The following is a 24,522-nucleotide window of genomic DNA, read 5'->3' as shown; positions in this document are numbered from 1 at the left end:
CATTTTGTGTTCTGCCCAAGGCTGTATGTGATATTCTTCCAAGTATTGCCTGTCCAAGAATACGAGGTCCACCTTACACAGAAAAGATGCATTATCATGTCAGGCCAGTCCTTAGAAAACAACATGTTATATTATAAAAAAAACACCACACTGGCAAAAATAAGGTAAGAGGGAACATTCCAGCCAGCCATCTTATGCTGTATTGCGTTGTCACAGTTCTGCTGAACCTGGCCAGTCCCTCCAGCCATTTGTGAGGACTGCCATCAGATAACAGGCACACAACTCCTCCTTATAATTCAGGTATGGGGCCAGGTTGTCATTCCACAGACTAGTATGGGCAGACAAGGGCTAACACTGCTATGCTTTCCTGTAGAATCTAGAGATGTGGGTAGGGATTTAGATTCACTAGTGTGGGAGGGTGCTGGGACTTTTTATTTAATTTGTTTCACACTCTTGGTCACAATGATAGTTGTATTGTGTTTCATTATCCTAATAATCGCAGCTCATGCTTTATTACATAGAATGCAGTTCTGCAGTTGCTTCAATAAAATATATTGAAACCTGTCCTCCATTTCTCTGTCTTTCCTGTATGAGACTGTGTACAAATTACAGAAATGGGTAAGATCTGTTCAACCATGACTTCCCCGAGGAGTCAGAGTGTCATGTGTTAGGCTGCCAGAAATCACCTTTACTTTCTAGGTTGGGTGAGGAAACAGAACCAAAACACAATCTCCTGAATAGGACAGAGTCCAAACACATCTTCAAAGAAGGGTTAGCCCAACAGCTGCCAAACGGCGTGGGCTTTACTCAGTCTCCACACACGATCCTACTGTTGCCCAAAACCAGCAGTCTCATCTCTGTGGTGAAAGTCCTACGCCAAACTGTTATAAGTTGCATATATCAATTATTCCAAAACGTTTGACACTGTTGATCATCAAATCTTGTATAGGCATTTAAACTGCCTTGGAGTCCCACATGTTCTTCCTTCAATAATGATCAAAGGCTATTCTAAAGAATGGCTACAGGTTCATTTTGATAAAAATAATGAATTGCTTAGATTAAAAAAACAAACAGAACGTATTTTGAAGCAAGAATGTGTGTTAGCTCCCCTTTTATTTTCTTTGTGTTTGGTGCTCTCCACAACTACCTTCGTCAGGCCTTTGCTTTTACTCCTCAGACTGGATCCATTAGTAATTTCTTTGTTACTGCAAGCTGATGATTTTATGTTTTTTGACAACTGCCCACTGGACATTACATTTATTAAAGATATTTTCACATAAAATCACCCATTTACCAAAACAGATACAACCAATGTGATATAATCATTTCTAAGAATGAATATAAAATATATGGAAAAAAACTGCAAATAGAGTATGCAAGTCGAAAATTGTATCCATTTGAGCATATAAGTTTGGGTAAAGTTGAAAGGAAGGTGTGAAATAAAGTATTCTCTTAAAATACTCATTTAGACTTTGGTGGAGTTTGATGGATTGGTTGCACAACTATAAACTGGGGGTTCACCTGCCCTACAATCCTTGAGTTCGCCCATCTCAGGTGGTCGAAGTGGCATGTTTCTGGCGGCAGAGCCTCGGTTTGCTCCACCATGTGAAAACCTTGACCTGGTAGCCTGTCTGTCAAATGCCATAAAGGTCACAAGCCTTCATTGGAAGTTGAAGTACTGGACAGAGAGGTCTAAGAAGAGAAGTCTAGGAAGAGTCACTCTGCTCTTATTAGCCCAGGGTGATTGTCACTATACCGCAAACTGTGATGCAAAGACATCCCACATTACTTCCACACTCTTGCTGTGTTTACAAGTGATGAGTATGTTAAGTCAGGCTTAGTATAAAACAGCCAAAGGATTTTGCTAGTGGATGTGATAGGGTCTTCAATGACTAGACTAATAATATTGACACTCTATTGTAAAGCTTATCTTTCCCCTGTTTGTCTCTTATAGGGTCTTCCTGGATCGTCCTCACTGCAGACATTGATGGCTTTATCCCGTTAACCTTCAGAAGTGCACAAGAAATCATCATCAGAGATGCAAGTGCCAGTTCAAGGCTCTATGACAGCTGTTCTTCTAATTTATCGGAGGCTGCTAGCTCTACTGAGTCGTCCAACAGCACAGCACAAGAAGCCAATAGTGAATAGAAAAGATTTACATCTCTGCCTTCGATAATATCAGACCGAACTGTAACGGCAGGTGTTGAAAATTTTCCGAGAGAACTCCAAGCGTCTTTCCAATCCCGCATCCTCTCTTTCCAAGAGTGAAGCAGAAACCTTTTAAAGCTCACGTCCCTAACTCCATTGTTTTCTGTGTGAGGATGTTGCAGTAACATATAATAAATATGTGCTATTTTTATATATTTTAAAACATTATCCTATATATATTTTTACTTTGAACTATTTCTAATAGAATTTAACATTATTTCCTATGGTATTTTATTGTAAGTCCCTACCTCCTTTATTTTCTTTGAGATGGTGTTGCGGAACCTGTGGTTGGCCATATGTAGTACTTGACTTACTACAAAAGTGTAAGTTACTACCGAGGGCAGTCTATGAATACTATAAAATAGTAAACTTACTCAAAAGTGCAAATGTACTCAAAGTGTACGTTACCTTTGTGAATTAGTCCCTCAGTCTTTAATTGTGGCATTTTTCATTCATGAGTTTATATAGAATATGGGGCATATTTAGGAAACTAAGGCGCAGTGCAGCAAGTCATCATAGGCAAAGGGCATGAATGCGCTGTATTTAAGGCAATACAGTGCATTCCTGCTTTTTCCTCTGTGCTGGTGCACGTTAGGCAGCTAGAGCCAATGCAGGCACCCTTGCATCATGCTGCAAGGGGTGCCTGTGTAGCATGCAGGATTGTTTTTGTGCAGAAAGGGGCACCTTCCTACACAAAAACAGTCCCGGAAGGCATATTCTTTCATGTATGTGTGCTGCAGAATGCACAGAAAGATGAAGTAACAAGGAGTAATAAAGGAATTTCTCCTCATTATGCCACCCCTTGGAGGGTGTAAGAGTTTGGTGCATTCTCAGGTTTACAAGTCCTTGTGAATCTGGATATGTGTCAAAATATGTGGGAGATGTGTTGGAATATCCTCCACAATGTCCATGGAATTCCTACTCATAGCAGAGTAGCGCAATTCATCAATTTGCGCTGCATTGCGTTACTCCAGATTCATGAGGCCACTTGGAGCCAAGCAAAGTGGCTTTGCGTGACTTCATAAATCTGTCTTAGAGGTTTGGTTCACGCATATACCACATTGCGTGGAGCAACGGGAACCAAAGCTCTTATAAACATACCCCTTACTCTCATTAATGCAGGGCAGAAACAAATTTGTCCATATCATACCAAAAAGGGTGTGACATGTTGATGAAGAATGCGTTCTATGGTCAAAATATACATTCTGCAGCATAATTTTTCAAAGACAATGGCTAAAGGTCAAAGGTTTTACAGGCACGTGCAGCAGTTTTAATGTACCATTCAGCATCGTGAGACTTTTTGCAGACCCCTAAAGTCGTAGGTACCATCTAACAGTATCGAAGGGGAAAAACGTGCGTGTGTCCCATACTAACCAGGATACTGGGTACTTTGTCTCCAATGGAAATCTGTCTCCAAAGTCCCCTTGTCACAATGTGATTGAGTGGTCTAGCTCAAAGCAGGTGGTGTGAAGGGTGAGACTATATACCGTATGCCATAATTATTATATTTGTAATAAAAATGTAACTTCCAGTGAGAGTTGTTACATGGCTAAATTAATTCTAGTTGAGTATATAGGGAATAGATTGTAACTCAAGTTGTAAGCCATAACAAAAACAATAAAAACTAATTATAAACAATTAATTAATACAGAATATCATCTCATGTTATCCAAATAATACTCCTATGTTAATGTTTTGTATTGTTACAATGATCACAATAAATGTGCTACGCATAAGCAGATGCTTACAAATTCTAAGGATTACTATCCTCTGCCACATGAACCAAAGACCAATGTTACCCTATAGGAGTGGGTCTAGAAAATGATCTTCCTATCAAAAACTACGATTATCACTGTGCTACTGGTGATAACTTCAGTGATTGTTACACCGTGTTCATCCCAAAAGACTCAAAAGACTCCATTGGGTTCCCCATAGAGCCACAGCCATGCTTGCGTATGCAAAAGTTCAGAATAGGTCTCTTGTGTAGTGCACTTGTGAACTCTGCCCTGTCAGGTCTTCCATCTTGGAGCTACCCTTGACAATCGGGGAAGACTTTCTCACCAGACACTGGAACTCTAGGGATGGACACCCTGGTTGGATGGGTAGTTCTGAAGTCTTCCTGGCAGATCCAGCAGTAGAGGGGCATAGCTAGATCTGCGCCCTGCTGCTGATGGATCTTGCAGAGTATCTGTTAACTGCATGCTCCTGCTTCCAGGCCTGGTTGGTTGGGAAGGCCACAGTCAAGGGAGGAGACATGATGTGACCCCAAGATATGGAGTAATGCGTTTGCCTGCAATGTCCCCACGAAAGTGCGGCTGCAATGAAAACGGAAGGAGCTCGTGGTGCGAAAACTGGTACACAGCCACCATGAGGTTTCACCCATGACTAGAGCCAAAGTCCTGAGACATTCTCTTAAGAACTGAAGAGGACTTGAGACTTTCTGACCAAAGTAAAGCAATGGAAGAAAGACTGCCCCAGTTGTGCTTCTAAGCCCGATGGAGGTAAGAGGGTTAATCTGCACCTGTGCCTAGTTCATGCCTCTACAGCCGGATACACAGGACCTAGGACTGCCCGGGTGGAGGAGAGGGCACTTGGGAGGGAGGGGGTAGCACCCTCTGGAGAACGTAAACAGGATGCAAACCCTGTATTCGTCGTCCATAATTGATCTGTATAATATTTAGCTCTGTGCATGAATAAAGTGCTTGCTATTGCTAAAAGGCAATCACTGAGGACTGAGCTGAGTTTTATTCATAGAACGGATGTTTGCCAGTAAAAGGTAATAATGTTTGCATGTGCACAATATCCATAAAATAAGGAAGACAAATAGACATTTAATATAAGCAGGCTGGGGTACTATAAATCCGTGTAATGTACGCATGGTTTACATACATCAAGCAAATGAAAAGTTCTGACTCTGAGTGGAAAATTGGTTTCACTCTGGAGTGTCAGAGGACTGGGAAAGATTTACAGTGAAAATTTGACTAGCAGCAAAAAGCAGTAACTTTGGTGTACCTACAAACATTTAGGGAAAAGGTTCCTAAACGTATCTGAGCATCTAAATTCAGCAAAATGGAGCAAACATGAGTTATTCAGAAACTATCCATCTGTGCATCAATCAGTGCAGTTCTTTCAAAGGGTGTGCAGAAATATCAGTAATGCACATTAAAAGATAAGTATTTTCCTGGAGAGTTTTGATAAATAATTGTTCAGAATGCCACAAGATTCCAAAACTTATGTATATACTCTGGGTTGTTTGTATTTCAGTACACTCAAGTGGGCCAGAAAAATGGAGGCATGTGAACGCCATATATAGTGCACATGTAAATTCGGCCAGTGTTTATTACTACATTGGGATAGTGGAAGGACATGACTTGTGCAAGGCAGAGCTTTCAGTGGGCTCTGGTGTCCCTCTGCTCCCGAAACAATGATATAATAAATATATTTAATCTTGGAGAATCTATACATATAGTTTGTGCAATACTAGTGAAAACCTATGTGGCCCAGTGATTTAAAAAACTTAGCTATTAAACTTATATTGTCACTTTTATTACTACAGTGCAAAGGTCAGGCTGCATGTTATTGCCACAGTAATACTTGACAGTATGAGAAAGCATCACTTGATGCCTCACTGGTTCTATTCAAGAACCACTTCTCATAAGAAAAGAAAACGGCCCTAACTTACAAAACCTAGTTATTGTGGTACTGCGCAGATACAACCGTTGTGATCTGGTTATGATTAAATACTTTTGTTGACAAATACAGTACATGAAAGAACTGCATGGCGTACACCATACAAGCAGATCTGTTGAGGGTACTATGCAACTATCCATCTTATTTACAGAGGAGAGGGCCAACATAACCCAGTTAAGGCCCCAAACTCAACAATGGCAATAAATAGCTTATTACACTATGCGCATCTGCATATATACCACAGATCAGCACATGTGCTTGTTACACTTGAGCATCAAAGCACTATATATGATTAGCCAAATATTTATAAACCACACACAAGTACATGGATGATTTACTCTCTGCTTACTTCACACATATATTCCCATATCATTGTGAACAGCCACCCAAGTGGCCAATAGATTAATCTTAAATATATAACAGGTGTGAGAACATAGGTACCTAAAGTTGGGGAAAGCAACTAGCATATGCACTTGAAACACTCGATGATCCCGCAATTACAGTTACACAAGTTACATGCATTTCTAATTCTTTCATAAATAAATTAAACTTGGTAGCAAGTATAACTGCTGACTGCTTCTAGCTCGTAACACAACCCCCCAAAAATCTATGATAAAATATTTGCAGGTTAAAGCCGCCAATGTTTTTTGGGCTTAATAGGCAGAAAAAGAGCGTCATAGCCGTGATCTGCTGCCCTGAGTGTGCTGCTTACTAAATTGCAGTTTTATTTCAGGTTCTCTTGGAATTGCATTAGCTCCTTACAAATGGCCTCCACTAAGAGAGATTAACAGGTGTAAATCACCAGCTTACTAATGGAGGGAGTAGACACTGTAAAAAATCACTGCAGCCAGAAATAGCCATTTTACCGCCTTACTAAGAAAGGTATAATCCAATTACCATCCTGTTAGCATCATATCAATTTGCTTTGGCTTTCTCTGCGCGCTTCAGCCTTTTATGGTGGTCCCTCTGAACTTGGCAGGGTTTTGTAGGGTACTGGACACTGTCTGATTAATAGCAATTGGTGCATGTTTGCAGCATATTCAGGAGTAAGGCAAATGCTCACGAGGTTTACAGTCCTTTTCTGCCATTAAATGCTATGTTCTTACTTTTATTTTTCAACACAACATCACAGTAACGAAAAAAGGAATATAATAAGGTAATGAGGATTACATTCATCAAAGGAAAAATGAATGAGACTCAGTCGTGTCTGGATCATTTGGAAATACGTCTACTAGGTGAGGATGGTACAGGGGGGAGAGGAGAGGAACAGTTTAAAAGAAAGTGTGTTTTGTGTGTGTTGTGTGTCTTTGCGATTCACAGTAAGTCTCTCTTGTGCCAGGACATAAGCGATTTTTTCTAAACACCAGTGCTTAATTTGTAAAAGAATCAGCACTGGAGCCCAAAGTTTTGCAGAGAGCACGTGACCAGCGCTATCGAAAGTCAGCAGTTGTAAAAAATCAAGGATGCATACATACATAGTGTAGGGTAAACAAAGTTTTAGAGCCAAAAACCGTGACATTTCACAAAAATAGAAGAAGGACTACAATTTTACTTCAATTGAGCGCACAGAATGATAGCGCTCATCAGCATAGGATTACAGAAGAGGCACTAAGAACATAAATAAAATGCAATTTTTAAAGCCAGTGTAATGCCAATTAATTGAATTGGTTTCTGATAACACCTTATAAGTATATGTGCTTTGGAAAGCAAAAACCAAACACTTCCCACCGTTTTCAGGGGACTTACTTTTATACTCCCCAAAATCTGCCCGGACAACTGGTGAAAACCTGGGAATGTCCTGGCAAATCCGTGAGGCTTGGTCACCCATACATAGTGTTGATTTCCCCTTATGTCTCCTTTATGTAGTACCTGACACTCCATACCCCTTTATCTTTATCTCACTCTTATGAGTTCTTTTTCATCCCGCTTTCTTTCTTTGTGACAGTTTTTTCAGTCTTTCTTTTCTTCTTTATTTTACCATGTTGTGTTTTTCTCTGTGATAGTCTGGGTTAAAGTCTGAGGAGGACAAATAAGTGCTGGTCCTCAAAAAATAATGCCAGTGGGCCCCACCTGCAACTATCGGCTCAAATTCAGCACTACCAAACTCTGCCCCAAACGGTAGTGAGAAGGAGAAATTGTATCTTAACTCTGTGCTGTCTGGCTTCCTAAGGCATATAACCACCCTGCGTCTTAGAAATTCAGCTTTTTGTTCTGACTTGACTTAACACAAACATTCAAATCTGATAAAAAAAATTAGGCCCTCATTATGACATTGGTGGTAAATCCCGCTTACCGCCACAATGACGGCCGCCAACTTACCACCGTGGTGACGGATATCCATTCACCGTATTATGACACACACACACACCAATCCAACAGAATACAGCCACATACACAAATCCGCCAGTCCAAAGGTCAGTGCTAAAGTGGCGGTATCAAAACCCACACAAATCACCACAGCGGACATTCAATGGCAATGAACCATTGGCGGTACATACCGCCGCGCTCACAATGGACACCTACAGACAAAACAACTCCACATTGGCCAATTCAAACAACACACACCTGACACCCATACACACACCACACCCACACCACTATAAAACACACATCCACACCCCCCAGAACCCTTTATGATTACAAATCATTGCAACCAGAGAGACACCAAGACCACTGAGACAACTAGAGCCACACACTATTCACAACCCATAAACCACTCACGCACTCCACATCACACACCCCAACACATTACCCAACACACCCTCACCAACACACCTCACATAACACCCATGGCACCACAAAGACACCCCCGTTTCACAGAGGAGGAGCTAAGGGTCATGGTGGAGGAAATTGTCAGGGTGGAGCCACAGCTATTTGGAGCACAGGTGCAGCAAATATCTATAGCTAGGAAGATGGAGCTATGGCAGAGAATCGTGGACAGGGTCAAAGCTGTGGGACAGCACCCCAGACCAAGGGATGACATCAGGAAGAGGTGGAATGACCTACGGGGAAGGTACGTTCCATAGCAACAAGACACCAGCTCGCTATCCAGAGGACTGGTGGTGGACCCCCACCTTCTCATCCACAACTCACAGCATGGGAGGAGCAAGTCTTGGCAGGACTGGACACTGGTAAGTCAACTCTCAACTATTATCCCCGCCCTACCTGGGTGCCATCACATACCCTCACCCTCACTCTCGTCAATCCACTACATTCCACACACTCCACCGTCACATCTCACTTATCCCAATCCCTGCATGCTGTACCAATGCATGGACACCCATCACAGCCCTACATGGACACCCATCACTAAAGTATGCACAGCATAGAGAACTAACAATCCCACCAGGGAAAAACCAACCATAGAGGGGAAGCCAGTGATGTACAATTTGTCATATACATAAACCATAACACATCATTTACATCCCCACAGGTACCCCAGCCAATGTCACTGGAGAGGAGGTGCCAGCACTATACAGCTCCCCAACTGAAGAGGCCCACAGTGATGACAGTAACTCTAGTCTTCAGGATCTGGACGATCTACCTTGCCCATAAGGGACCACTGGACAGCTGGTTACCCAAGCCCCCTTCAGGAAACACCACCACAGCACCCACCCAGCGCACCCACACCTCTGTCCCCAGGACATGTCAATCAGCAGTGTGTCCACATTTACAGGGACCCCAGGCCACGCCTCACACACAAGAAAATCAGGGACCTGGGGTCAGGGGCAGTGGGCCTACGGTTCAAGGGACAGAGGCACAGGCCAACAGTGAAACTGGGAGGAGTGCTGTGCGCCAGGGAGAGGGCAGGCCCAGGGAACCGACTCCCCAGGAGGCACTCTTCCAGATCCTGGGAGCCTACCAACATTCCCAGGACACGATGGGCCAGATCCTAGACAACGTGCAGGAGAACAGGTGGCTGCAGGAGGGACAGTACCAGGAAAGTACCAGGGGATCAGGGAGGACTTGCAGGCCATCAACAACACCCTGATCTCCATAGCAGGGGTGCTGGCAGACATGGCCAACATTATGAGGGAGGTAGTCTCACACCAGCGGGCCCCTGCCACTAGCCAGACATCTGAACAGCCTTCCACTTCCACAGCCACTAGTGGCCAAGAGGCCCCGCCACAGGATTCACAGGCCACCAGCACCCTCCCCCTGCAGAAGGTGAACCACCCCGCAAACATTGACAAGCAGATGTCAGGGTACTCATGAATCAAAGTTCAGTCCTCCATGTATGTTTTTTTTCAGAACTTGATATTTAGTTCAAAATCATCAAATATAAGTCGGACCGGGATTAGTAGGCAAAAGTTCAATTTAATCTTGAAATGAAAAGTCCATCAGGGCAACAAAAGCCGTCCTTGGAAACAATATCCATAATGCAAAAACAGCCAACACGTGTTTCGTCCTATGAGACAAATATTCTCAAAGACTTCATCAGGGCTGTAAGAAATATAAATGGTAGCTATGGTTATATTATAAACTCGTCCCACTGTACATTTCATACCCTTGTCCCGTGACTTTTGTGATAAGAAGCCTATCTCAATATGTGACTTTGCGTGACATGATATATAGACATAGAATTACACAGAAGGCCACCATTATACAAACTAGTAGTCCATAACACACAACAAAATAACCTAAAAGATATAATGTAATAAAGATTAACAAAGAGGGGGACACCTTGTATTTAATAAAGAAGACAAATAAGCAAATGTAATGAATTCAAGATAGTCATGACACCCGCGTGCATGTCCTCACACAAGATGAAAAACGAGAAAAAGTGCGTCCCAAGTAATCAAAAAAGAGAAGTGAAAGAAAACAAAACGTTACCAAACTACCCGAGTGCCAAACAGTAATGCAGTGCCGTAAGAAACAAGGAGGGGCAGGAGAGGAGGAACACACAGAGGGAAGAAAGGGAATGAAGACCAGGTCATGGAACAAGGAAAAATAGGTAGTATTAGTAATGGATCTATTAATATTATCAACCTTTCTAGTATGGAACTTACAACTCATGATCTTACATTATTAAGCAGAGGTCTTGGATTCTGTCCAGGTGATTTCGGTGATTTCCAAAAGACAAAGATTGATTTTTTTTAATTTATTAAAAAGGTCCGACTTATATTTGATGATTTTGAACTAAATATCAAGTTCTGAAAAAAACATACATGGAGGACTGAACTTTGATTCATGAGTGCCCTGACATCTGTTTGTCACTGTTTGGTTTCTGTCAGAAACATGGGTCTGAGGGAGGAAGATCCTCCTGTCAGGAGCACCGTGCATTTAAGAATGTTCTAGTTTTGATGTGGTGATTCACTGTGAGTGCTGTTTCCTATGACTCTCTTCCTGCTCGTACAAACCCCGCAAACATTCCCTGCAATCCAGGCAGAAGCCAGAGACACATGTCAAGTCCCCCGCCAGGAAATGAGACTCTCCTGATTGTCCCCCTTGTGTCCCACTCAGTCACCCTGTCCACGTGAACTGCCATTGCTCCCCCTTGTGTCCCACTCAGTCACCCTGTCCACGTGAACTGCCATTGCTCCCTTTCCTATGTCCCCTTGGACAATGCACCTGTGCTACAAACAGACTGGAACAATACCCTGGACTTTCCTCCATCATCACCCCATCCCATTGCACCTTCCCCCTATATGTTAGCACTTTAATAAACACCGTTTGAAAAAAATCTATTTGGAGTATGTCATGTATATCAAATATGTATTTTTTTGAAACAGGTACAAACATTGCAAATGAATTGTACATAGAATGAGCATAGATTAATGACCTGTAGCTGGCTGTTGTGATCACACCAGGAGTATTTGTCAAATCACCAACATCTGCAAAATTGCCAGAGGGAACAGTAAGTGGGCATAGAAGTGGGAAATATCAGCATGCAATTGCCACACGGATTACAAGCAAAGTCATTGAAATGTAAAGTTACACTGTCTTACCTGTGTGTCATTGGAAGTATTGACGGATCACAGATGTTCTGTTGTCCTCATCCTCATCCTCTGCCTCCTCATCCTCACTGTCCACAGGGTCTACTGTTGCCACAGGGACATCTCCAGTCTCCTCCTCCTGCAGAAGAGGTACATGTCATCTGAGGGCCAGGTTGTGAAACATGCAGCATGCCACTACTATCTGGCAGACCTTCTTGGGAGAGTAGCACAGGGATCCACCTGTTAGATGGAGGCACTGGAACCTGGCCTTCGGGAGGCCAAAGGTTCTCTCAATGATCCTTCTGGTTCACCCATGTGCCTCATTATAACGTTCTTCTGCCCTTGTCCTGGCATTCATCACAGGGGTCAGCAGCCATGATAGGTCTGGGTAACCAGAGCCACCTGCAAATATTGAGGGACAACCTTTGGCCACATACTATCCCATATGGCCAACAGCATAGACCTCTGTAGTTGGCCCATCACATTTGGGATGCTGCTATTCCTTGGGACAAAGGCATCATGCACCGACCCAGGATACTTAGCATTGACGTGGGAGATGTACTGGTCCGCTAAGCACACCATCTGCACATTCATAGAGTGGAAACTCTTACGATTCCTGAACACCTATTCATTCTGGCGGGTGGGGCAAATGCAATATGTGTTCCATCAATCACCTCAATTATTTTGGGGATATGTCCCATTGCATAAAACCCGGCCTTCAATGTGGCCAAATCCTCAACCTGGGGGAAAGCAATGTAGCTGCACGTGTGTTTTATCAGGGCAGACAAAACTCTTGTCAGCACTGTTGAGAACATTGTCAGTGACATTTCTGCTGCCAAGTCCACTGTCACTTAGAAAGAACCAGTTGCCAGGAAGTAGAGTACAGATAGCACTTGCACAAGAGGGGGTATCCCAGTGGCCTGACGGATAGCAGATATCAGGTCAGGTTCCAATTGAGCACACAGCTCTGTGATTGTGGCCCTGCCCAGTCTATTGGGGAGTATTATGTGCCTGTCCTCCAGTGTAGCCAAGTCCACCAGGTGTCTGTCCGGGGGGGTATGTCTCCATGTCCTATTCATCCGCAGCGGTAGGAATCTATGGGACAAAAGAGTGAGGAGGCTGTCACAAACTGAACAATGGAGCCACAACAGTAGTTTGCATTCTGTAAACATGTAAGGGGTCAGTGTGATTTGTCCAGTATGTGCCTATTTCTCCTGTGATGTAGCATTATTCCACAGGGCTGCCCCCCCAAAACGGCATCTGCATGTCCTGTGTGGGGGGACAGGTAGAAGTGAGGTAATTCCGCTGACGTTATGCGCCGTGGCGGGAGGCGGTCGGGAACTGCTGTGCTATTTCTCATTGGTTAAAATCGGCCCCTACGGGGTACAGTGGCCAATGGTGATCTACACCGGCGGTGACGATATGCACCGTCACGGACGTAACTGCCATTTTCTATCTGATTCCTCACTTGTTACCTGATCTTCCATAGGAGAGGACCTACACTGCATGTACTGCTGTGACCTATGTCTGGAACCTACAATGGCCCGTGTGACCGGGGAAAGGGCCCCAGCCTTCTCTTTGGAGGAGTTGGAGAGACTGGTGAATGGGATCCTACCTCAGTACGGACTGCTGTAAGGGCCTCCAGACCAACAGGTGAGTGCACTGTGGGCTTGATGCATGTGGCATGCATGTATGGAGGTGTGTCTGATGGCTCCGTGTAAGGGGGGAGGGATGTCCTCCTGGCTGGGTACACATTGAGTGCTGGGCTATGTGTGTTCCAATAGTGCTATAAACGGGTATGGTGGGCCATATGTGTAACTGGCTGGACTGTTTGTCTAATGGTGTTTCCCTGTGTGTATTGCCTCTGCAGGTCAGTGCCCATCAAAAGAAGGGTATATGGCGTGCCTTCGCCAAGGACATGCGGACCCTGAGGGTCTATGGCAGGCGGAGCACCCACTGTCGCAAACGGTGGGAAGACCTGAGACGCTGGGCACGGAAGATGACGGAGGCCCAGCTGGGGATGGCCTCCCAATGAGGAAGGGGTGCCTGTCGAACCCTGATGCCCCCTGATGGCCCGCATACTTGCTGTGACCTATCCAGAGCTGGATGGGCGCTTGAGGGCATCACAGCAGCCACAAGGGGGTGAGTACAGTGGCTATCATTACAACTTACCCCTGGTGGGGTGGTATCCGGGTGGTGGTTGTGTGTCCTTGTGTGGCCCTAGGTCAGGCCAGACACAGTAACGTAGGTCCTCTGGTGGCTAGGGGTCTGAAGGGATAATACTGCCTACCTAGCTTGTTAGCATCCACAACTGGCCAGGGCTGCGTGGGTTCCAGGTGTGCTGCAGTTGGCAGTGTGTGCCCCTCCTCATGCCTTGGTGGCTAGCAATATCAGTGATGGTGCAATGCATAGTGTGTAGGCCTGTTCCCTGTGTGTGAGGGTGCTGCCCACCAACAGTGGTGTTGGTGCACTCATTGACCCAGTGTATCCTTTGTCTCTCTCCCCCCCTTTCTTGTTTTCTCATCCTGTCCTTATGTGCATTAACATCATCTGGCAGAGGAGCAGAGGCACCGGCAACAGAGGGAGCTGCATCCCACAGGACCCTGGAGGCAGAGTCCACTGACACTGAGGGCACCAGTGGGACTGAGGGCGAGGGGAGCACCACGGCGGAGACTGGAGGGGACAATACAGACTCAGATACCTCCTCCGATGGAAGCTCCCTGGTGGTGGCGGTCACTTCTTTGACCACCCTAGCTACAGGTACAGCTGCCACCCCCGTACCAGCACCACCCTCCCAGCAGCCCCTCAGCGAGTTTCCCGTGCCCGCTCACCCAGGACAGGAGGGTGGGCATCTCCTTCGCCCAAGCCACCTCAGGCCCTGCCCCAGTGAGCCCTGCTGCCCAGAGTGAAGAGGCTATTGACCTCCTGAGTCCCATCTCCGTAGGGCAGTCAACCACTGTGAATGCCATCCAGGAGCTGGCAGCCCAGATGCAACAATCTAATGCATTCCTGGAGGGCATTCACACTGGATTGGCGGCCCAACAGAGATCGGTGCAGGCTCTGGCCTCCTCTCTGATGGTAGCCATTGTCCCTGTTTCTACCGTCCCCCCTCCAACTTCCACTTCCCAGTCCCATTCTCCTCAACCCCAACCCAAACCAAGCACACAGCCAGACGAGCATGTACACAGGACAACACCCAAGAGTGTCACAGGCAAACACAAGCACCACACTTCATCACACAGGCACTCACACACACACCATCCAGTTGCAGACACAACAACATCCACTATTTCCACTGTCTCACCCTCTTCCTCCTCCCCACCTCCCACCTAGTTACGTCCACACTCACACCTGCATGCACTACATCATCATCCACTACCTGCATCATCACCACACCAAGAAGAACACACACCTCACTGGCAGACACCTCCACAACATCCATGCACACGTCCCCTGTGTCCTCTCCCACTGTGTCTGTCCCCCCTCCTAAAGTACACAAACGCAAGCACTCAGACACCCAACAGCCATCCACCTCACAACAGCATACAGCCCATGCACCTGCACCGAAATCCAGCAGACAGACACCTCCAACAACCACTCCCTCATACTCCACTCCCATTACTTCTCCCTCTTCCCGCCCCAATGTCCCTAAAAAGCTTTTCTTTTCCACCATTGACCTCTTTCCTTCCCCCTCCCCCCCCCATCCTGCACGTATGGCCAGGGTATCAAGGACCCAGCCAAGCACCTCAGCCACACAGTCCACGGGCCCACTTCCATCCGCTCCTACTCATGGTGGAAAGGATTCCAGGCCACAGATACTGAAGGGGAAGGAGCCTGCACCTGCCATCCAAAAGGGGAAGGAGCCTGCACCAGCAGACAAGAAGGGGAAGGAGGCTGCACCAGCAGCTGTCACAGAGCCCCCACCACCAATCGTGGTTGTATAGACGTTGCAGGGTCCAGGGGCTGTGCAGGAGCCTCCCACTACCACCACAGTGCAGCCATCGGAGGGTGCAGGAGCTGTGCAGGTGCCTCCCACTACCACCACCAGCACCACCACGGTGCAGCCATCTGAGGGTGCAGGGACTGTACAGGCGCCTCCAACTACCACCATCACCACCACCACAGTGCAGCCATCGGAAGGTGCAGGGGCTGTGCAGGAGCCTCCCACTACCACCACCACAGCGCAGCCATTGGACGGTGCAGAGGCTGAGCAGGAGCCTCCCACTACCACTACCACGACCACAGTGCAGCTGTCACCGCCGGCAGACGCAATGTGATCCTGCCTCCATGGGCTGCTGTGCGGCCTGTCCCCTCCAGAACCAGTGGGGAAAAAACCCACTCAAGAGACTGTGGCCTATCACTCCTCAGGACAAAGCACAGTGCATGTTGCCCCCTCCAGAACCAGTGGGGAAGACTACCACTCGTGAGACTGTGGCCTATCACTCCCCAGGACAAAGCAAAGGGCATGTTGCCCCCTCCAGAACCAGTGGGGAAGACACCCTCTCGAGAGACTGTGGCCTATCACTGCCCAGGAACAAGCACAGGGCATGTTGCCCCCTCCAGAACCAGTGGGGAAGACACCCACTCGAGAGACTGTGGCCTGTCACTCCCCAGGACCAAGCACAGGGCATGTTGCCCCCTCCAGAACCAGTGGCCTTGATTCCGCCTCCGGCTGACGTGCCCCCCTCCCCATGAGGTGCCTGCCTATTTGCCAACTGATGCCCCTGCAATGTTCTCTCCGTATTAATGCAGGTAACAAGTGGGGCCTTTGACTTTGCCCTGTGGCCATGTGGCCCACGCGAACTGAGGACTGGGCAGTGTCCCTTTTTTGGTACATTTGTACATATCTGTAGAGTTGGCAAAATTATTTGTTATACTGTGTTGATCTTATTACAATCACTTTAGTACATTCCTGTTGTCCTTGCATTATTCAGCCGATTTACGGGGATTAACTTGTTTTCTTGGGCAGCTGGTTGTGTGTATGGTGGGTGTGTCTGGGGTGTGTATGGTGTGTGTGTGTCACTCTCAATTTCCTCCCCCATCCCTTGTGTGCTAGGCGTCTGTACTCACCGTCGTCATCTTCGCCGGCGTTGGTGTTCGTGGTGGAGCAGAACGTAGAATATCATCGGGAACACTTGCAGTTCTGGTTCCCTGGCGCAGTGGATATTTCCTGTGTCTCCAATGGTGAGTCCTTTCACTTCTATGCAGTGTTTCTGACAGGCTTTTGATGTCGTTGGTACCGCCATGGAAAAGGTGGCGGATTGTGTAGTCATAATATGGTGGGCGGAACTTTGACTTCCGCCTGGCTGTAGGCGGCTACCGCTCTGGTGCCTGTTGTTTCCGCCCTGGCGGTCGGTGTGGTACATTGGCTGTCTTGTTGGAGATCTTTCCGCCATGGTCATAATTTGGTGGTAGTTACCGTCAGCCTGTTGGCGGTATTACCGCCACTTTATCACCGACCGCCAGGGTCGTAATGAGGGCCTTAGTCCTGTTTCTGCCTTAAAAGCCTAAGGCACTTTAAACAACAAACAATGCTTTGCTATCATTCTCTTATTTATGTTCTAGCCTGGATTAGAACCTAGTTCCACAGGCTCTGATGTTAAAATGATTACACTTGAACATGATCATAATAAATGCTATTCTTTGAATTGAGAGGAAGTGTACACAGTGACATCTTAAGGATTTGGGTCCAAGAAAGCCGGCCAAACATACATGTGCACTGAGGGGGAATGCTATGCATTCCCCCTCTGTGCTCATCACAGCCGGTGGCCCGCCCCTTTCACAAGAAAACAATAATAAACACAGTTTATTATCGTTTTCATGTAAAGGTTTTGCAGCTGATGCACAGCAGCTGCTGGCGGGGTGACAACGCTCCACCGCCATAGCGGAGGAGCAACCCCCTCAGAGTTAGAGGTAAACAGAGAAGAAGGAGAGAATTTAAAATAGGGAAAAAGGTAAAAAAAAAAAAGAGAAAGTTCCCTTTGCCCTGAGGCCTTTGAAGGTGCCGGCCCAGGGCAATTGCTGACTTTGGCCAATCCATAAAAAGTCACTGAGTATGCAAGCAACCTGTTCCCTTGCTCTCACTCAATCAATCACCATTTGCCAGAAGGGACATATAAGAAGAAAACAGCAACAACTGTTGCACAATTATTCTGTCTGTTGTGCTACATAGTGCTTCTCAACAGATACTTTGACAAGACACATTTCATACTTCCCACTATAAAAAAATAAATTGACGTGTAATTTTTCTTTGCTTTATCACTGCCCCGTTTCCCACCCAAAAAATAATTAGAGCTTCTCCTTTGAGGGGAAGAGGTGGGCACTTATTAAAAAAACACTTCTGAGAATATGTGATGGACCGTGGTGCTCTCTCCTGTTCCCCTGGTTGGGATGCTCAGCACAGGGAGAAATTAAGACATTTAAAGAAAAAGACTGCATGTGTTAAAGCTGTGGGTACTGATGTTAGCAAACTGCACCATAACACTGTTGGGTTGTTTACTGACTCAACGGCCCTTGCCATGAAACCCAGTTACAATCCAAAATGAACAGCCATAACCCGAAATCAGAGGATTCCAACACAATGTTAGCTCTGCTTTTGCCCGCTTGACAGCTTCACTTCAGGGTGGCTGCAGCTCTGCAGCTGGCATATGGACAGTATGTGCATGGACCAGAGGCTTATACCCACAATGGCAACTAGGCCAAAGGGAGCCACAGAACAAAGGAAAAATCTGTAACATTTTTTATCCTCATTTTTGGACAAAGTTCCTACTACAGTCAACCAAAGAATTCTTCCAAAAAATAGAATAGACACCTCACCCACTAACAGTGGCATGCTTCATCACTGGCAGTCTATCCACACCCTTGTAAGAGAGTACTACCAGGGCGGACTCAAACAAGATTCTTGGGGTCTTAGATAAAGTACCAACTGGATTTAAGAAGGGATTCAGATAATACGGTTAAAAATACCTATTGGTATACCCCACAGAGTTCCTTTAATAGAAGGTACCAAAGGCATCAATAAAAACAACACATCATGGGTCTCCTTTAGGACTATAATGTTCCTAGAAACCTCAATCTCAAGCCAACATGCTTCGGCCCTCTCTACACGCCCTATTAGGTCTGGGGGCCTTCGTCGGGGCTGTCGCAACTTTCTCTACCTATCACCAATGTGAATCATTCATACATGGAAGGCCTATTGTGGTAACATGGACCAGAGGCTGCCATATTAGTACCAAAGGCTGCTTTTTTAAGAAGGCCACACCCCAATTGAGAATGCTATCATGGAGAATTCACACTTCATCCTGACTATGCTGGTTTGGCGAAGTAGACAACTATGTATTTTTAAGAAGGTTCAAATCCTGATTGCTGATATTCCCCATATAAATTATTTGTGTAGATTACAACTGTATTATTTAGTAGAACTTGCAACAAATATTTTGGAGAGATGCGGAGTTCTCAGTGAATTAGGACGCTCACCGAAATCGCAACGTGAAGCAATAATCGTTGTTCTACACAAAAAGGGTCGTGACCCCCTAGACGTCCGCTCTTACTGCCCTCTATCGCTACTGAACTCAGATTGCAAATTGTTGGGAAAGGTGCTAGCGAATCGTCTCCTCCCACTGATGCCACCCTGATCCACCCAGATCAAGCCAGATTCATACCCGGACGTAGCACTTTCATCAACATCAGACATCTTCTGCGACTAATGGGCGAGACCCCTTTGACAGATCACATACGAGTTGCGGTCTCCTTAGATACTGAAAAAGCGTTTGATACTTTGGGCTGGCCGTTTCTGATGGCCACATTAAAACACATGGGATTCGGAGCCAGGTTACCGCGATGGATATCAGTGCTATACACCGATCAAAAAGCACGCGTCAAAACTGGTGCAGTGATATCTAAAGAATTCGCAATAGGGAGGGGCACCCGCCAAGGTTGCCCACTATTACCATTATTGTTTGCACTAGCAATAGAGCCTCTCGCAGCCAGACTACGAAATGAGGCGACGCGCTGGGGCGCCCCTGATGGGAGCGCCCACCGCATCATTTCTTTGTATGCAGATGACGCACTGATATACCTGCGTGACTGGCCTGAGTCCCTACTGCAGGTACTACAACTTCTCAACTTTTTCGGCAAACTCTCGGGTCTACGTGTAAACTGGGCAAAATCATGTCTCTTTCCGATGAGGCAGATAACAGACCCGCAAAGCAACACGCCTACCACTTACGACTCACAATGGAATCACACAACTTTCAAATATCTAGGGGTAAACATATATCACGATGAATCAGACCTCAGAGATGGAAACTTAGAGCGGGCGATTAGGTCAGTGAGAGGCCCGCTACCTTTCTGGCAATCCCTGCCGCTCTCACCAATGGGCAGGGTAGCAGTAGCCAAAATTATCATTCTGCCCCGGCTGTTATATATTTTTTCGCGCTGCCCCTAGTGCTCCCTAAAAGCTTCTTTGCGCCGCTGTCCAGCTTATTGACAGACCTGATATGGGGCGGGGGAGGACGCTGAGTAGCCTTGGCCAAGATGCATCTCCCACTGGAGAAGGGCGGGATGGGGGTGCCACAATTAGAGCTGTACCACGCAGCGGCACAAATACACTGAATCATGAACTGGATCGAAGACCCCCTCGGTTCGGAGAGCCGCATGATAAATACAGCCCTGGAACATGCCACATACACAGGTGGCTACTGGGTTGCGGGACCCTTCCACAACACAGTAATTTACTATTAAAAACGGCAGACCGTATTTGGCGTCTGTATGTGATAGCAGGCGAAAGGCCACCCCCGTACTCACCCAAGCTACCATTGACAGCTATACCAGGTGCAGACAATATAAATGGACGACTGGTTCTGGCGAACTGGGTGGGGAAAGGTATTCAAACGGTGGGTGATCTCTTCGAAGAGGGACAATTATTAACATACGAGGAACTAGCAAACACGCATGCTGTGGGAAAAGGCGAATTCATCACATATGGTGCGCTACAACACCTGGTGCGGACCGCCTGGGGTGTAGGGGGTAGAGAGCCGGAGTCGTCACCGGTGCTTCATGAACTTCTGTAGGGCTCTGGTTTACGATCCAGAATTTCTTGTATACACAAAATATTACTAGCCTGCCCAACGGAACCTCAACCACAAGCCAGGGCCAGATGGGAAACAGCCCTACCTTCACCCCTAAATGCCCATAAATGGACCACAGCACTCACAACTACACGGGAGGTAGCACGGAATGCCCGTTTCCGATTCACTCAATTCAACTACCTCCATCAGACATATCTAACCCCAGTCAGGTTAAACCGAATGTTCCCACAAACTGCTCCTGACTGCCCCAGATGCGGGAGTTCGGAGGCAGACTTTTATCACATGACGTGGAATTGCCCACCATTGCTTCGCGCATAGCACGACATCACAGCAAAAACAGCCACCTGGTCGGGACTACATTTACCCCCAACTCCCGAATCCTGCTTATTAGGGATACGCCGCCGCCACGGCAAAGATAAACAGAAACACAGATGCGCGGACCTGGCATTCGTCATATATAAACGACTCATAGCAACACAGTGGAAATCGCCTAGCACACCAGACACACATCGCTGGTCATCAGATCTACTGCACTGGGCCAGAGCAGAAGCACAAACACTACACACACTGCGCGACAGAGATGTAGTGATTAAGGGGCTGGACACATGGGACACTTTCATAGACCAATTACAAGGGAAAGACAACACCCACCCCCCTTGAATAGCGGACACTAACCCAACATAGATCAACATGAGTGGGGGCCAACACGAGCGCAACTCGCACTTTGTCCATGAGCTCACAAACCCACAAAATGTACAACATACCCAATCGGGTAGGGGACAATGGCACCCCTAGTCGCATACACCGTGGTAATACACACCTGCAGCAGCGTCCCCTTTACCCCTCGACCAGCAACTCCCAAACATATCTCCTCGCCTCCCTAGCTCCGGCCCCCCCCTCACAACTTATCCTGTCACTCGCCGAGCTCCCTCTGCTCCCCAGAAACACGGTGTCCTCCCCCTTTCTTCTCCCCCCTAACCTACTACCTGGCGCTCAACCGCTCCCCTCCATTTCCTATATCCCAAGGTTACTGTTAAACTTGATCGTCATTTACAAGATCTGTTAACATGTCATGCAAGGTGAAGTAACGTTGCTCCCACCTGGTGACGCAACCTGGTGCAATAGCATGATAAAAGCAATGCCATCACTGTAAAATTTTGATAATTGCAATAAACAGATTTAAAAAATTTTTTTTTACACATTGGCAAACACCTGCATTCGTTCACCCTCTAATAGCTGACATATCTCGCATCCCCCTCTTAAACATGTAGTTTATTCTAAAAATGATATTATACTTAGGATGCCTAAAATCAGCAATATGAATGGAAGTGTGATACTCCTACAGGTTCTTACTCAATTGCTATAGCCAGCAAATAAAATTAATTCAGCCTATTTTCTGTCTAAAAAAAAACAAAGTTCAGTTCTCGGTTTTCCACTTCCTTCAAAGTGTGTTTATGTCAGGGGGTGCAGGTTCTTTCACTGTGTCCTGGAAGATATATGTGGTAATGTTGATATAACTATAAAGTCAGAATACAAAGGATAATCTACTCACACATAGAACTGGGAAACTCTGCTTCACCCACAGTGTATGAATCAACAGGGGCAACCGTGCTGCAGGGATTTGGCGTGAAAGCACCTGGTGGGTGTTCATCCCTTCTGCAAATTCCAGGAACTCTCTCAAATGTATTTGCAGGGGCTATGAGTCACAGTCCTGGCCTCCACAGAGAATGCCTCAGTTCAGTGGACCTGGTGGGCCAGGTTCCTAAACTGGAACCATTAGTTTAGGGGCTCCACAGAGGAGAAAGAGCTCTAATGTTGTTTGAGAAAAAGACTTCATGATAGCTCCATTCTCTCTCTTTCAGAAGCTTTGGGCCTACCCCAGTAAGTGTATGGCCCAACCAGAGTCATAATTCAACACAATCAAATGATCACTACACACTGAAGCACTCACAGACCTTTTTAAAGCCTGTCCTCCGCTCCTCCCACATAGGACATGAGTATGTTCCAGGAGTCTTGCTCTGGATCGTAAGAAGTCTATGGCTGCTAATCAGGTATTTTAACAGCCTTGTTCAGCATGTGATTCATATAATTGATGTCACATCCTCCACGTTCTACCTGTTTGTTAATATGCTCAAATAAAACCCCTGACCCTTACTGTTATGTCAATAATTCAACAGGTCTACACAGATATGTTTGGTCACTGATGAGTAACAGATTCAGTTATATCCTATTGACAAAGTGCTAAGGCAGAATTTCACATTTTGAATGCATTATCTCCATATTACAAAATAACACCGGCATGCTGTTTTTATGGCCTGTGCATTAAGCCATTTTCCTACTTAAGAACTATGGGCCCGATTCACAAAGGCAAATTTAAACTTTTGGTCTAAGTTTAGAACAAAAGTCTAAGTTTACGACTTTTCGGTATTCACAAAGGTAATTTATGAGTAGTATCTTTGCTTCCACACTCTGGGCAGAATCTCAGCCTGGATTGTGGAGATTCCACTCTGCACTGGGAGTGGACTCTATGCACTTGGGGTGGAATCTCTGCACCCAGAGTGGAATCTCTGCCCTCGGGGAGGATCTCCACCCCGAGTGCAGATGTAAAGATACTACTCTTAACTTACCTTTGTGAATACCAAAAAGTCGTAAACTTAGACTTTTGATCTAAACGTAGACCAAAAGCCTAAGTTTACCTTTGTGAAGCAGGCCCAGGAAATATGTTTATATACATATGCACAGAAAGACACACACACACACACATATATATATATATATATATTTCATGTTTAGGTACTCTCATTGCACAGAATGTAGTAGAGTAAAAACCTATATTTCACTGGAAATCGTGTAATAAGGAACATATTTCACAGTTCTTGTGAAATGCAGATTTGATCATCATGATGACAGCCACAAAAACACTTTAGAGTTTTAGCATAGTCATGGCTACAGGGATTAACAAGGAATAACAAATTATGTGGCATGGTTATGTACATTATGCAGCAAACAAGGTAAATTATGCATGACATCCTCTGGCAGCACTGTTTTCATAAATTTTAGCTAGAAACACCAATTGTTTTCAAATCCATGAATTATGCAAATTTTGTAGCAAACACAGTAAATTCATAATTTTGTGGAAACCACAGTAGCCAAAGAACTGTTTACATCCACTGATTCACACCATTTTCCATTGTTTTACCAATTATTTGCTATTGAATGTTAAACAAAACTAAACCATTTTATTTCCAATCAGTGCCCATTGTTCAAGCTAATTGCCCCCAAAATATGTAATGTAAAAAATACATAACAGGTTCTGTTTTATATGGTCTATTATTGTGTCTGCGGGGTTATGGTGGCATTTATAAACCACTCATTCTTTGGCCTTGTGGTTTATGATGTCACCAGAACCTCTCGATGGAACTATTGAATCATATTGTACAACATCATATTACGTTTAGCTGTGGCAGTGAAAATAAATGATGCCTAATAACACATGTTTTTTAGAACAGCTGTACAAATTAACACATATTCACAGATTGATTACTATTGTACAAAATTCCAGTTTATTACAGTAGAGCAAAATTGACATGAGAAAAACA

The 24,522-nt window shown here is 45.7% G+C and overlaps 1 protein-coding gene across 1 annotated transcript in view; it reads left to right on the top strand.

The window, feature by feature from the left end:
- Positions 1-4,928, top strand: part of LOC138296675 (WD repeat and coiled-coil-containing protein-like) — a 114,196-nt gene extending 109,268 nt beyond the window's left edge. Inside the window, exon 3 of the mRNA XM_069236025.1 lies at positions 1,955-4,928. Coding sequence (XP_069092126.1) covers positions 1,955-2,148 — 194 coding nt within the window. The 3' untranslated portion in view covers positions 2,149-4,928. The remainder of the gene's footprint in view (positions 1-1,954) is intronic.
- The last annotated feature ends 19,594 nt before the right edge of the window (positions 4,929-24,522 follow it).

Source organism: Pleurodeles waltl, chromosome 5 (genome assembly GCF_031143425.1).
Source record: "Pleurodeles waltl isolate 20211129_DDA chromosome 5, aPleWal1.hap1.20221129, whole genome shotgun sequence".
Classification (NCBI taxonomy): domain Eukaryota; kingdom Metazoa; phylum Chordata; class Amphibia; order Caudata; family Salamandridae; genus Pleurodeles; species Pleurodeles waltl.
Note: the sequence above shows the minus strand (reverse complement) of the source record. Positions and strands in the feature narration are given on the sequence as shown.